At 43.7% G+C, this 15837-nt stretch overlaps 1 protein-coding gene across 1 annotated transcript; it reads left to right on the top strand.

Moving 5' to 3' along the window:
• Positions 1 to 1901: 1901 nt before the first annotated feature.
• Positions 1902 to 3995, top strand: LOC135906775 (ubiquitin-conjugating enzyme E2 eff). The gene has a single exon (XM_065438362.1). The coding sequence runs from the start codon at positions 2225 to 2227 to the stop codon at positions 2666 to 2668; it is 444 nt and encodes a 147-aa protein (XP_065294434.1). The 5' UTR covers positions 1902 to 2224; the 3' UTR covers positions 2669 to 3995.
• The last annotated feature ends 11842 nt before the right edge of the window (positions 3996 to 15837 follow it).

The raw sequence follows: 15837 nt of genomic DNA, 5'->3' as shown, positions 1-15837 counted from the left end.
CGTAAGCCTCCAGGTTTCTGCCCCGTAGGTGAGTATTGGTAAGACTTAAGGTAAAATATTTGTTTTCCATATAATAACATTCCAAGCCGGTGCTTTTTGACGACCCGACGTCACACATAAGAGAGGGTAGCATGCACATAGCTAGTCCGTTCGAAAATCAGAAAATACTGGCTACCGAGCAATCTAACCTCGCAGAAAATCACAAACTATCATCTTTCCTTATTGACGGAATGCCTACTTGAGATTGCTCAAGGAATTTATCGTGATCTCAGTTTTCAGCGAGACGTCACGTCGCATAGAAGGACAAATACTGCCTTACCACTAGAGGAAAGATCGCCTCATACGCAGTGCTATTGTTAGAGGAACGAAAGTACAATATTGAAGCGAATCTTTCTCTGCCTCTTCCTCCGACATTCACATTGCTGCTACTGTTGCTGTCTTGCACGCCGCGTCAGGAAGTGGTTCAGAGCGTGTGGCAGAGAGGAAAGACGACGCGAGAAACTCGTTTGAACCTTTCCGTCGCGTCGAATGTGCACAGTGCACCTCTGCAGCTCCCTGGGCGTCGCCACATTAGCTTCTTGACATCTGTAAAGCATTACAGGAATTTCAACACTTACCATTCTACTAACGTGCAAGTCCGGAGGAAAGCTAGATAGAATGGTAGATAGGAAGGGGGAGAGGAGGCAGTGAATGGGTAGAACCGACGGCAGTCGCGAAGCGAGTGATGAACAGCAGCACTGCCACTCTCGCAACCCCCATGCGGGGGTGGGGGGAGAGGGAAAAGATGACGTGGAAGGCAAGTAAACAACGGTTGCGAGCTAACCGAAGGTACGGTACGGTACGCTTCTATTTCTGAAAAATAAACACAATGCAAATTTGTCAAACGGACAACTGACGCAGGGCGTGCGGACGGAAAACCGCATTAAAACACTGTAGGGTCTAGGCGACACTACGGAAGCGGTCGCAGGTCAAATCAACATTCCTGTGCCCGTCGCGGTAGCTTGACGGCTATGGTAGGTATTATACTCGAGGTCGCGGCTTCAATGTCGACCGTGGTAGCCGCATTTCGACGGCAGCGAAATACAAAAGCGCTAGTGCACTTAAATTTAGGAGCACGTTAAAGAACACCAGGGTGCACAAATTGATCCGGAATCCACCACTATGGCGTGGCAATAATCGCATCATGGTTTTGGCACGTACAACCCCGTAATTCAATTACAGTTTAACACTTTTGTCACGATGTGATGTGCCATGTGAGGCAATGATAATGCTAAACCCTCTCAGAGATTATGAAAAGTTGCGCACAACAAACACGTCTCTCTGTGTATTCTGCGTACTACACAGACATACAGCAGTGGTGCACGCAAAGTAACGTTTAACGTCGATTCAGCCCTTAAACGCTGAAGAAATTACACATTCGCCGTCAACTTCATCGCTAATTAACATCAGTCAAAGCGAACAGCACAGGAAGCTTCGCTTACACCAATTCTCATAGTGCATGGGTGATGTGATGTGATAACTTTATTTGGAATCCGGCGATTTTTTCACTACATAAACGAACACCCCTGTGCTGAAAACGTAACTCTACACGAGAGCAGGAAAATGTGGCGTTTCGGTTTCGTTTCGCCCGGCAGTGCCAGCTGGAAAATTGTAGGTTGCCGACCTCACTTCGCAAACTGAAAAGTGAAGTCAAACAACAAATAGCTCCATAGCCCTCCGCAGAAAACAGTCTCATTCAGCGACGACGTGTGCTTGTGAAACAGAATGCTCGTATTATAATACAAAAACGCCAAAACGGAACGCGTTGCGAAACGCTTTGACGACAGCGGTCAGGTTACAACAGCGGCTGGTGGTGATGACGACGACGGCGATGACGTCATCCTTTCGAACGAGAGGAGGAGGTCAGGCAACAGATCGCAACGCCGCGTGGTGGCGACGAGGCGACGCAGGTATTTTCTCTGTGGCGAGTGCTAAGACTTTTTGTCGGGAGTGCAGTGTGGTGCCGGGGGGGCTCAGTGAGCAGCAAGAAAAAAAAGACGAGTCGTGCTCTCCCGCTATCTTTGGCGATTCGTCGCGCCCGAGCAGGCAAGCAAGCGCCCCATCTACAGCCAAGTGGACAGCGGCGACCCGGCGGCCCGAGCGACCGACTCCCCCGCCCGCGCACACAGGCTCGCCGACCGTAGCAGCGAACCGGAGCGATACCGCGTCGCAGTAAGCAGCAGATATGGCCCTGAAAAGAATAAAAAAGGAACTCGAAGACCTCAAGCGCGACCCGCCGGCGCAGTGCTCGGCCGGCCCCGTGAACGACGACCTCTTCCACTGGCAGGCGACGATCATGGGACCGCCAGACAGTCCGTACCAGGGCGGCGTTTTCTTTCTGACGATCCACTTCCCGACGGACTACCCGTTCAAGCCGCCCAAGGTGGCGTTCACGACGCGCATCTACCACCCGAACATCAACAGCAACGGCAGCATCTGCCTCGACATCCTGCGTTCGCAGTGGTCGCCGGCGCTGACCATCTCCAAAGTGCTGCTGTCCATCTGCTCCCTACTCTGCGACCCGAACCCGGACGACCCACTGGTGCCGGAGATTGCCCGCTCGTACAAGACCGACCGCGAGAAGTACAACGAACTGGCTCGGGAGTGGACACGCAAATATGCCATGTGACCCGCCGATCTGCTTGCTGGCTATGCTGCTCAGAGAAGAGAGAGAGACTTTGTACAAAAAACCCGACGAGGGGGACGATGCAGCGACGACGGGAAGGCGAGCGCTTTTTGAGAGGAACCTATCGAGAAAAGAAGCCGGATGGAAAAGCAGCAGCAGCAGAGCAGTGGCTTTGTAGGAAGGGTTGGGCAGGGCGAGGAAATATATACACACACAGAAAGATGAAGAAAAAAAAAAGTGATGAAATCGCGGGCAGAAAAAGAGCGAGACGCCGCTGCCAGCGCTGTTAGGCCTAACTCAAATTTAGCACTCCCCTTCTTCAGCTGCTCGTAATATTATTTTTCTTCTCTCTTCCCCCCACTCTTTGTCGGGTCGTCACACTCTCTGAGAGAAGAAGAAAAAAAAAAGTCACCTCCGCAAAACAGCCCCTTAGAAGTCGAAGCCCATCCTTTTATCTTCATTTTTCTTTCTCTTGTTCCTTGGCTTCCCACATGCGCTCTTTCTCTTTTCCTATCATCAAACCGCGTCGAACTCCCATCTTCGCATGTTTTTTGGGGGCTTGGTTTATTTTAACATCCAAAACATTGCGGTTGTACCGTTATGCACGATTTTCTTTCGGCCGCATAACTGCCCACTTTTTTAGAGCATAATGAGTTGATCGACGCCGCCTTAACAATTGTCGCCGAACGAGTCGCCCTAGTTTTTTTCATTTTTCGTCTTTTACTCGGTGAATTTAATTTCCCAGTGTTTTCCAAGGACATCTGCTCTGTGCTTTTTCTCCCCGCCGCCCCTCCCCATTTTTGCGCGTCTCTTAAGGACATGTTTTATTCTCTGTTCTCTTAGGACATTATTTTTGCTCATTTGTTTTGTGTGCATGTACTTCACGCTGCCCGACCTTCTCGGGCATCCTCCCTAGGATTTCTTTAGAAGTGATACCAAGCCCTGTGTCCAACATTACCGGCGAGTGCAACAGTGGCAGTGCTTTGCCTGTGCTGCTTTGGAAAGAAAGGGTGTCAAGATTGAAGTAGTGTGTCGCCGCCCTCTTGCAGTGAAGCTTCTTTGCCTCTGTCAACGCACCTCCGCTTGTCAACCGTGTTAACTTCTCGGAACCCCAGCCGTTTTCCCGGTCTGCCACTCGACAACCCTTTCCGAACCCAGCCGTCCTGTATGACCTCTTCCCTCACCACTGACCGCATCATCGATTTGGCAATGCTTGTTTACTTCCCCTCTGGATGCTTCGAAGCAGTCCAAAACCTGTTCTCCTGTCTTTTTTTTTATTATTATTACTTGCATAAGTGCTGGATTATTAAAGTATTTTGTGTGTGAGGTACGGGATGGCGTTGGAGTGTGTGCTATCGTCAGTGGGTGAAAAAACGGGGGGGACTGTCGCATTGCGATATATAGGTGCTGCTTCCTTGAAGTGGTGCCTAGCGCATGCCACGGGACAGGCCAATTTTTTAGCCTCTTAGTGCGGTACAATTGGTAAGTGCAGCCGCAATGATTACCATGGTTTTGGTGTCGTGTGATGTGATGTGCAGCATATTCAGTCACTGTAGCAACAGGCACGCCTTGGTGCAGAAACGTGTCTACAGGTCGTGCTGTTTGGCTTCTCAGCAGGCACTGACTAGAAGTATTCATGCTAGAAAGTTATTTGATGGAACGGCAGTCGTGTGCGGAGAAGGGGTTTAAGTAACCTGCAACTCCTGTTTGGTAACCCCCCAAGTTTGCCTGACCGTTTTGAAATGCTTGAGCCGACATGGTTTTGGTGGTTGGTGCACGTTGCCATACCCACGTTTGGTGAATTTGTTGCCTCAGCGTTGTCACATAGCAAGAGAAAATGGCATGATTTTGCATTTCTATGTCTTGCTTCTGTAACCTTGCAGGATTCCTTGCGTTCAAGTCTTTTAGGAAACATGGAGACACTATTGAATGTCCGAAGTAGCAGGGCCACTCTGCCCCCAACGGGAACAGTTGCTTAGATGCACGCAAGGAGGCACTGTGCTACTTTCAACGCTGCCGAGGCATGTAAAGATTGAGAGGTACAGTTATCACTCCATTCGGCTTCAAAGTGCCAGCAGGGCCTGCACACTCCACGAAGGGGCCCAGAAACTGTTCTCGCCGCATGTGCAGCATTGGTTAAACTTTTCGTTACGACTGCACATTGCTGTGCACTGAAACAAGTGAAGTGCAAATTCATGTCTGCTTGTGTGTCACTTAGAAAAGCGGTTTACTTAATTACTTGTAATTGTGTGTCATTTCGACTGTGAGCTACTCGTAAGACTTTTAACAGCTTGCGAGTGGTCTGTTCAAAGCTAATTGGGTACCTCAGCCTATGGGTAAAGAGCAATGGGAATAGTGCTTGCAATAAGTGTGTGACACTCTTGTTGGAGGCCGTGCAGAAGATTGTCAGCAGTGAATGCTAGTCTCGGTGTACTCAGTTAATGAAAAGTGGCAGGCTTACAATAGGATTTGAAGCAGACGACAAACACGAGCGCTCACTTTTTGTTTTCTGCTTTATGTACCAAGTGCCCTAAATGGGTATTCCCAAAGTACCCAAGCTGTTATGAGCAAAAGCCACAATGCTCTCGGTACAATACCTAAGTAGCAAAATAGTTAAGTTTGGAGCTTTCTGAACAAACAACTGTGATTGATGTGATGAATCTCATTTTGCAACTGCTGCCACTGTGTATGTTTATAGAATAGATAATTTCTTTCTTAGGTTTATTGTGCAGCGATTGTAGTAAACCTGGGCACATGTTTGTCAATGGTTGGGCTTGTCGAGTTAATTGGGCCTAATGACGTTCAGGGAGTTGACAACTTTCCTGGTTGTTTGCATGAAGGACGTGCGATGCTAGCGGCTTGGTTTTCTTGATGTGGTTCTCTGCAGAGTTATACCAGTCCTTGAAATGCTTGCTACAGATGCTGCAACAGGCTTCGCAACTTTACTCTTGAGGCTAAAGTTGGGGGTTCAATTCCTTTCCATGGTGGCTGCAACATTATGATGGAACATGATGCAGGAAAAAAACTTGCTATGGCTATTATTGCAAGACACGTAGCCCCTTCTTGTCATTAAACAATTAACACTCAATACTCTGATGGCATTACGTAGGATGAGTGTAGCGGTGGAGTGCGAACCCCTGCCGATCATACAAGTTTTTACCGGCACCAAACAGCGAGGCGCAGTTTTCACGAAACGCAGTTCAGAAAATTGTGGAATACCTATTTGAGATTGCACAATGAATTCAGAAGTTCAGAAAAAAGCTTATTTTATGTGTTTAGGGGGGTACAAGCTAATACACTATTAGTGTAGTCGTGAGCAAATTTCAGATGCCATTGGGTTCATGATGAAACTATATCACAACGTAAACATGCAGCCACAGATCACAGTGTGCGTGTGCATGTTTTGAACAGTGCAATGCATATTCCGAGTGCAGGTTATATATACCATGAGAAATTATAGAAGTTTAGCTGCTGCCCCATTCTTGCTACCTCTGTTCACAATAAAGTGTCTTGACACAACGCTGCCATTCTGCCAACAATCTTGCATCCGCGGTGCTTACCACATGTGTGCAGTTGGGAGGAAGCGGTAACGATAGAATGGTCTTAGTATGCTAAAACGCTCTAATGGCACTTCACAAATTGAGGTTCCCATATCGGAACCTGTTGAGCACACTTGGAAGCCACTAGATTTGGCTGCGGGGCCACGACTGACATTATGAAACAATGTACAAAAATGCTTGTGTGCTGCATTGCTTTGCACATGGTAAAACATATGGAGGCTGCTTGTGCCGAAACATTAAAAACCTGCCATCTTGACCTGTGTATAAGTCATCCCTGCATTTGTGACTTGAAAGTAGCAGGGGAAACAAAAATGACAATTTTATGCTGACAAGCTACGCTTGCATAGAGGAACAAATGAAATTATCTGAACACGAGGCATTGAAATGTTCTCTAGATATTTCTGAATGGAGGCCTAGAATAGTTGCGACTCATAATCGGACACAGCAGTTCCTTGTCGCAACAATATTTAGGAAAACTTAAGTGTTAAAGAAGTTACGCCATGTATGCAGGTTAAGCTGTCATTTCTTGATTCTGCATCTTGTACGGTACTCTACTCTTTTTTCTGTAAACGTGCTGGACGCACTAAGTATTCTTGTAGCCATAAATGCCGAGCTAACTGCATGTGTCATATGTATATGTACTGCATCAAAACTGTGAAGAGTTGGTGCTCTGATCCTATAGTAGATTGGACAAAATTGCATGCACACACGTGCACGTGTCTCCAGGTGTTCTAATAGCATATTCAGTGGGCTGTTTCAGAGCTCTGTCGAAGCATGGAGATCATTCCATGCAATCATAACGACGCTGTATTACACTGGCAAGTGACTTTAGTAGCATGGTTCTGGCATTGTTAACACTGTAGGAGCATGTTTATTGCCAATATTAAGCTTAGTTTCTTTGTAGCATTACCCTTTTCAAGATTCGCAGTAACGCTCGGAGACAGCCAAACGAATGTGTCGTAAGCGGCAGACTTTAAAAGGAGCCATAACACTGCTGGTTGGTCTGCTGTTCTATTCCTCTAGCTTTTTACAAAAGACCTCCACAGTTGTGCCAGTTGCCATTTATCTTTCAGCATTTACAAGTTCTTCACTTCGCCAATGCCCTTCCCATGGGCCTGCAACGATGTTTCCAATGAGGTGTTAGCCGGAATGCCAGCATTGGGTATTTGTTGTATAGATGTCTTATCTGGGGCTCCTGGAAACGGGCTTTCAGACTTGCAATCTTATCTGCTCGGGCAGGGCAGTACAAAGTGCCTGGATACTTGCGCATCCACTCCTGTGCTTGCACACATTACTTCAATACTTGCCACAGAGGCTTGCTGGCTACGTCATTCTGCTTTTGGGCGCCAGGTTGCAGATTCATTTCCTTTGGTCATGAGTGACTGCGTTTAACAGGGGGGAAATACAAAAACGCTCCTCGATTTAGATTTGGGTGCACGTTGAACAAGTTCAAAGTTAATCCGGAGCCTGCGACTACAATGTCTTTCAGTGCTCCAGTGTTACTTTTGGGTATTTAGCCCCATGAACCATTCCTATCAATCCATTAATCAACCATTACTTTAAATTAGCAGTCATGGCCTTGTTTTTTGGTCACCATCGTAGGCAATTAAGGCATCTGGTCATCATTTTAAGAAACTTGTTGCTGTAACATTCATATTTAAAATTAAATTCTGGGGTTTTTCAAGCCACAATTGCAATATGATTGTGAGGCAAGCCATAGTGGGGGACTCTGGATTAATTTTGACCACCTGGGGGTTCCTTAATGCGCATCCAATGCATGTTACAGGAGCATTTCTGCATTTTGCCCCATCATTGTGTGGCCACGTTGATATTTATAGCTTTGTTTTTTAACACCTCAACGATAAGCACAAGGATAAACACATTAGCAAGAAGTTCTCAATTTATTGTTGATATCTCTTTTGATAAGTTGGAATTTAACTGTAAGACTTCGTCAGCTTGCTGGCTCTTCTTGATGCTACATTATCTGTTCACATTATTTGATATACGGTGCTTAGTGTTCTTTCTTAAAAAACCTTTGATGCAAGGCTGGGAACAGTTTGGCTAGCAGACGCCAAGATAAGAAAGAAAGAGATTATAGGTAAAAGTGATAGCTTATAAATCAGTCAAGTTGTATTGTCTAAAGACAAACACCAGGTGGTCATTTTGGGCTAAAGCAGTGTTTCTCAAATATTTATTTCCAGTTCATGGCCCCTTTTAGTACACCATATATATAATGACCCCCCTTCTAAAAATTTGCTTCTTTCAATGATGCAGATACATCAACATTTTAATACATTTAAAAGGCATAACCACAGTAGACAGAGCTGCCAAAAATGCTTGTCGATGTTTTTTGGCAAGGACTGATTTAATCTTGTATTCCAACGACAAGGGTGTAGTTTAGCCTTGAGGGACGGACCCGAAGTACGATAGCACTTGTTTGCCTGCCTTGCAGGCAAACATTTGTTGTCTCGCACTGTGATAAACGGAGGAGCGCAATGAGGGTGGTGGACAGCTTGAAGCTTGACGTCAAAGGTTGGCAAAAGTCATTGAGGTTATTTGTGATAGCGATAGTTAGACCCTCCATGACCCTTTGAAAAGGGCTCATTAGTTACATTAGGTTACATTAGTCGCTTGATGTAGCCAAAAGACATTGCAAGGCAAGAGCAGAGAGCTGCGTAACAAAAATGAAACTGTATAGGCCACAAAAGTTCAAGATTAGAAACATCGGAATTAAAAAGCACTATTTTTATATGATAGAATGCAACAGTAGGGGCAGGATGATTTTGAAGCATTTTTAACAACAAATTCATCTGCAGAAAAGTAGAGGGAGAAGAAAAATGCACGGGCTCAAGGATTCAGTGATGCTGAGCAGAAATGAGACATGGCTAACAAAGAGAGAAGCAGTATTGGAATGCACTCGAGAGACAGAGTAAGCTTTTTATTGGAGATCTTGCTCGTTGTATGCGCATTACAGTGCTTAGAGCAGGCACCGGGTCACGGAACAGCCTTGTAATTTCAACTCAGCTTTTTTTGCCAAGGAGGCTGCCAACATTTGTATGTGTTTGGAAATTAACTAATACAAGACCCCATTAGCCCTGACGGAAAAGAAAATTTTAAGAAGAAATGAAAATAAGGTGAACATGGTATTAGTTACATGTGAGACAGCGAAAACAAAAGAACAAAAATAGTGAACACTGTTCACGTATTTCTGTGACTTAGGCACAAGTATGTTCTAGAGCTTGTTGCAAAAGTGTTAAGCTAACAACAAAATGGGATAAAAAAATGCAGGGTATGATGACAGCGAGTTGATGGATGAGGCATGGGAACAAACACTTTCCAGTGTTAATGGATGCCGAGTAAATATGTCCATCTGAACTTGATAGTTTCTTTTTATCTACATAAGCAGCATGTTCCAATAGAACATGTTCTGTCTTTTCAGCCACAGTGCATCACATAATTGGGTGCGTAAAACTGCCAGGGCTGTCAAATACTATGGAATTCCTAATATAAGCATGTTCAGAATGTACAATTCATCTTCTATTGCAGGTGTGACTTTCATTATTACCACAACGTTAACGTCGTAAACCTGCGTAATACCACATGTAGGAGCACCTAACTGTGACATTTTCACCTCTCAGCCCTTTCAGGCACTGTGTACACAATTTTGTAGACCAAGTATGGCCATCAACAGCAACAACATTATGAAAGTAACGATACTTAAGATGTGCGAGATCCATCTTAAAAGACTTTTGATGGAAATTGTGTGGCAAGTTTGAATAATGCGCAAAATGTTTTAGTAAAACGAATGGGAATGCAGACGGTTTGGTATTTTGCCTCCGTGTGGGTGTGTCATTGTATGCAGTGGATTCACTTTGTTCATTGCTTTTCACCATATGTGGCACCAGGCATAATTTTCAAGTGGCTGGAACGGCACTTTTTTTAAGCCGGCTGGACATTAAATAGTTGACGTCCTCAAACGTGACGTTCTTGTCGCGAGTTTTCGCACGGAGTCCACATTCTGTAAACTTGACAAAACTCGCAGAAAAATGGGAAATTCCTAGTCTGTTCTGTAGTTGTACGGTTGTTATGTTTCTGAAGATGTAAGAAATGCGGTGGAAACAAGTTTTAAATCAACATAATTGATGCCTTAGAGGTTTAAACACTTGACTGCTCAATACCCATCAAAGATGCAGTTTGCTCCTGTTGGCAGCCTTTCCATCTACGAAGGATGGGAAGTTAAATAGGTAAAAGTTTACTCTTCTTTAGGATTACTAAACATATTTATCTATATATGAAAGTTAATTTCCTCTGTGCTTTTCTTTGCTTCAGCGTCTGTTTGCGTTATACGGTTATTGACTAATTTAACTAGATCGTCTCTCATGCTAAAAAACATATCTCCTACTGATAAAGCACCGAGGCAGATTCGAATTGATACAAAGTATTAAAAATAACATATTCTGCAGCTAAAAATGACAAAGAATAAAGCCCCTGGAAGCTGCCCGTATAATGAGCAGGCATATGAATAAAAGCTGTGCTTGAAGTCATTATTCATACGTGTTGCACACACACATACAGGGCGATTGTTTTAAACTTGTATAAAATTTTTAAAAATTCTCTTTGGCAGACAGCATAATTCTTGTGCCTGAGCTGGATTATTCGAAGAGACAGACATAACTATCATGAGAAATCGAAACAGATATCCAACTAATCTCCAGAAATCCATAAGTTATCTTTTGAATTAATTACTTTATGCACATATTGCAATTTAAGAATTGTAGCCGCTGAATTTGCATATATATATATTACACACACAGGGTGTCCCATGTAACTTTAACCAAACATCTGAGTGTTTTTCCGAGAGTGAAATAAGCCCTTGAATACACGCAAAGAGCCTTGAGCGGATAGTTGCGTGACAATTTCACTTGTATTTGTGGGCTTCTTTGACTCAGTGGAGTCAACGAAACTTTTGAAGTAAGTTTGTGAACATGGTTTCAATATTCTTCAAGTGCTGTGGTCCATAAACTCCCCATCTTACAAACCGACTAGAATAGCAGGACTCTTCTGAACGTTTTTCACACGGTCAAGAGCGGGAGATGCGCATTTGAGTCAGTGTGCCTTCCTCCAAGGATGACCTAAACGTCCCCTACAGGCAATGATGGTTGTTTGTTGTATTAGTGTTAAAGAAGTTCCTGCTGCTCTGCCGTGCAAAAATTGTCAAGGTTACCATGCTATAGATGAATATGACCTTGTCGCAGGTGTTGAAATTGCTTGGTACACCAGAGCTAGCAGCAATTCCTACCGATAACCTTCCATGTGTCTTTTATCCGTTCTCTAATCATAAGCAGTGCAAGCTTTAGCATGACTTGTCCTACTGCACACTGATAAGTGTTCACTGTATGCATGCTTTACGAAAACACTGTTATTTAATAATAATGCTTACCTCGTTTTCCACACGACCTCGTAAACTGCAAGCCCTCTGCTGTTGTTTTACAATCTCAAACGCTTATCACGTCTTCTTTTATCATTTAGTACACTATCTTAGAATGGTTTGATTTCATGGGCAACTGAGCCGCCTTTCCCTTATTCATGACTTTAGGCCCTAATGCAGAAAACAAATAAAAGTGATTTCATGTACATAAGGAAGCCAGCAGAACGGGTAAACAAAGGAATCTACAAGGTTTCTTTTTTTTTTTTTTATTGCACAACATCAGTACACATTGAAAGGCATCGTAGTGGTGTTGATAATGAGGAAAAAGCTGCATTTGAGCAGCTCGACCAGCCCCACCACCCCCAAAAGCAGCAATGAAACGGATGGTGCAAGAGAATTCTTACATCATGGGAAACAGAACACACATAAGATAAATATTTCTGTCCAAAAGACAAAAAAATTAGCACCACAAAACACATTCAAGACATCATTTCTAATATAGCCTAGCTTCTTGAATAACAGATGCAAGCTGTCGTTATTCAATTTGAATTTCTGTAGCATGCTGGGTTGATTATAATGCAAGAGTTACAGACTCTAGGTGAGGACAAAAAAGAAAGAAACACATGGGACAGGCAAATTGCCCTCATCTAAGTTTGCACTAGTTATTATTTTGCCAATATGAAGAAACTGGCCCAGCAATACAGCTCATTTAACTGGCAGAACTTAGTCGTCCACCTTTGAGGCGGTGAATTAACTACACTCACGAGGTGTTCCATGTTGCCGTCTTAGTGGCTTTCGGGCTCCTTAAGAGGAAATCATTTAGCTTGAGAGAATTCAGAATAAACACTGGTAATATTTGAAATAAACAGTAAAACACTTGCACAATGTCTGTTATCTTCTGAATGATTTAATATAACTTTGCAGAAAAAGAAAAAAAGAAGCAACTCCGATTTTGTACTCGTGTAGGCACTGCTATAAATATGTGTGTTCCAGAATCACAATGAAGCCACTTCTGCAGGTCATCTTAAAAAATATTGTAAGGTGCATTTTCACTTTTTGTTTCAAAAGGCTAGGCATTATTTTGCCAATATAAACAACTATGAACATAAGCTAACATTTCATGTGCCTTTGATGTGTCTCTACAATGTACTATTGTACAGTTGTACATAGTACAGTGTGCTGGAATGTGCATGGCTGCTGATAACAACACCATATGGTACTTGATTCCTACATTTCATTTTATTTCCTGCTTCAAAGAGCAGTGAACCTCGGAAAAAAAGCCGTAGCTTGACAAGCTTCTGCATTACTAAACAAAAAACACCAAGTAAGACAGCAGTATAAGATACACACACAAAACAACAAATAAAATACAAAATTAAGGGCTTGAAGGATGCAACTTTAGAAGAAGATATACAGGGATAACAGCACTAATTTAATTTTTGTAGCAAATACATTGGCTGTAAGGTTAGGTAAAAAGAAAGAAAGTGATGACAAGGTTTTATATACACAAGTGTAAAAAATGGAGACAGTATACAAAAGCATAACGAGACACTCCCAACTCGTCCTGCATTTCAATGCAGCCTGAGTTGTAAGCACACATGATCAAGATAGGATGTTTACCTACTGAAACAGTATGAAGCAAAATAATGTGAGCACAAATAATCAAGATATGGTGTTTACTCACAGGAAGGTTTCACTACATATTTCCGCAAGCTACATATTTCACTTTTAACCGGTACTTCCGCAAGGATCAGCCAAACCATACACAAGATGAGAAAAACACTTATCAAGAGAACGCTCGGAGGTCGGCATTGCGGCACCTGTTAATATCAAGGGACGCATCATAGAGGCGGTTCAGTAATGCTGGATGATAATAGTTAAGCGTCTGTTGTCCATAGTTAGTCCGTGGTGTGTTAAGAGCGTAGTGCCTTGGATGGCGTAACAGGTATGCCAGCAATAGCAGTTCTAGATTAGCCAATTCTGACAGAGTTGAAACGTTGTCCCGAATTTCCTGTTTGTAGCGTAAGCACAGACGTATATCGAAAAGACTGAATATTCGCGGTATATTGCTGTCGTCGAAGAGGTCTGCGGAGGGGTGACCATAAGGTTGTTTGAAGGCAATTCTTAAAGCCTTCTTCTGAAGGATGTAGATTTTTTGAAGAGTGGTGTATGGAGCAGTTCCCCACACGAGGCTACAGTAATGCAGATTTGGGTTTGAAAGGGTTTGAAACAAAAGCAGTTTAATTTTAGGCGAGGAAAAATTACGATACCGAGGGAGTATGCCGACCACACGAGCAACCTTAAGGCATACGTGATCTACATGGGTATCCCAGAGCAGTTCTTCCATAAACCAGATTCCTAAAGATTCAAAACTCTTTAACGATCTCTATTGTACTCGAGGCCAGTAGTTTCTTCATATTGGCAATGATCTCATATTACTTTTCTTTTTCTTGTAGAAAGTAACATTTAACGGATTGTACATAACTTAAATGTAGCTTTAAAAGAAACCTTACAAGAAAAAATTGCAATATGGCGATGCCTGCGCCGCATATTGATGGTGTTGGAAGACCATTACTACGTTGAAAAAGTCTGTACTGCTAATCTCCAGTAATGATGCTCCAACATGGAATTGGCGACACCACTTGCAGGCTATCTATAAGTAAACTGCAAAAGCGAAGCTGTACTAACAGAAAATTTTTGTCTCGCTTTTGTGTCTCTATTGGATAGCTGTCGACCCAGTAGTTACATTATGGAGCCCCCGATTCCTTGAGAGAGTGATAAATAATCAATTGCATTAAATTTGAGTGTGACCAGTTCACAATGTGCACCAGGTGCAGTGCCATGTTGGACATGAAATAGGAGACTATTTATTACATTGCTGAAGCCTGGTGCTATGGTCACGTTGTAACAGACTCTGCTGACATGTAGACACACTGTGATCGTGCTGCTTAAAGCCGAGTCCATTCATCACTTGACGAGACAAGAGGGACACAAGGGCTTCCCTGTTTCCAAGACAAGCCCACAGATGAAAGGGCCAATTCAGCAGCTTTTGGCAACACGGTCATTGTTTGGCCTCTAACCACCGTACTGTGCCGACTGGCGCGCTCTTGGAATTTGTGGTACCATGCGACTGGCCACCTCTGCTCTTGGTGATGTGAACAGTTTCCTTTCTCACGTCCGAAGCTGTGCTGTGCTTAGCATGCATTATGAATTGTGGTGCTCTCAAGGAATTGAGGTTTTGTATTGTAACTACGGAGTTGAGAGCTACCTCAAAACAAGGCGCAAAGGCAAGATGCAAAGCCTTCAAGTCATTATCCTTCAAAGGCCAACTACAACAAAATTTCGGTTTGGCTAAATTAGTTGTAGTGTGTGTTTACATGATATACTCTGTGTTTACATTATCAGAAATGAAGCTTATTATGTGGCCCAAAATTACATGCATTCAGCATGCACCAAGGAATCGATGAAGCTTCTCATGAAATTTGCTAAAGCTATGAGGTTAGGACAGTGATGGCTTAGAACCAATTGTGAGTCACTGGAGACTCAGTAACAGCATATGCAAAGTGTTATGTCTCAACTCAGCCTAGGGCATTACTTAGACGTTTTACCACGAGGCAATCCCCCATTCATAAGTGCCTGTCCCGAAGTCAACACAGCTTTGATGCCGGCTGTTCATATGTGAACAAAAGATCCCTCTACCAGAACCTGACAACCTGAACTAATGATGAAAAGGGCCAATGTTGAATGATACCGTGGGAACCGCTTCGACCTTGGATTCCCAGTTGCTAAATATGCGGGGGCGAATGTGCAGCACCGGAGGCAGAGATTGGCAGAATGGTGCAATATCATGGGCAGGACATTGCGACTGATTCGACGACTGTGATTGGTTGCAACATAGCCATCAGATTCCCTAGTCTAGTCACCTAGGGAAGACGGTGGTATTAGAAGTGAAGATCTTTCGTGCAGTGAGAGAGGTTGGGCTGATGTGAACACAGACGTTTAATATGCTCCAGCATGGGGTGGACTTCCGTATCTGGAGCCAGTGTAAACAATGTAAAATAAACTGTTTTTCTTTCATTCCTACAACTGGACATACTCGTCGATGGGCTTGGTGGATTCCTGGCCCAAACACCACCTCGAGTCGCAACAAAGGACACATTAAACTGAACACGAAAACAAACACA

The sequence above is a fragment of the Dermacentor albipictus genome, chromosome 7 (genome assembly GCF_038994185.2).
Source record: "Dermacentor albipictus isolate Rhodes 1998 colony chromosome 7, USDA_Dalb.pri_finalv2, whole genome shotgun sequence".
NCBI classification, from domain to species: domain Eukaryota; kingdom Metazoa; phylum Arthropoda; class Arachnida; order Ixodida; family Ixodidae; genus Dermacentor; species Dermacentor albipictus.
The sequence above is the reverse complement of the archived record's forward strand: the minus strand, read 5'-3'. Positions and strand labels throughout refer to the sequence as shown.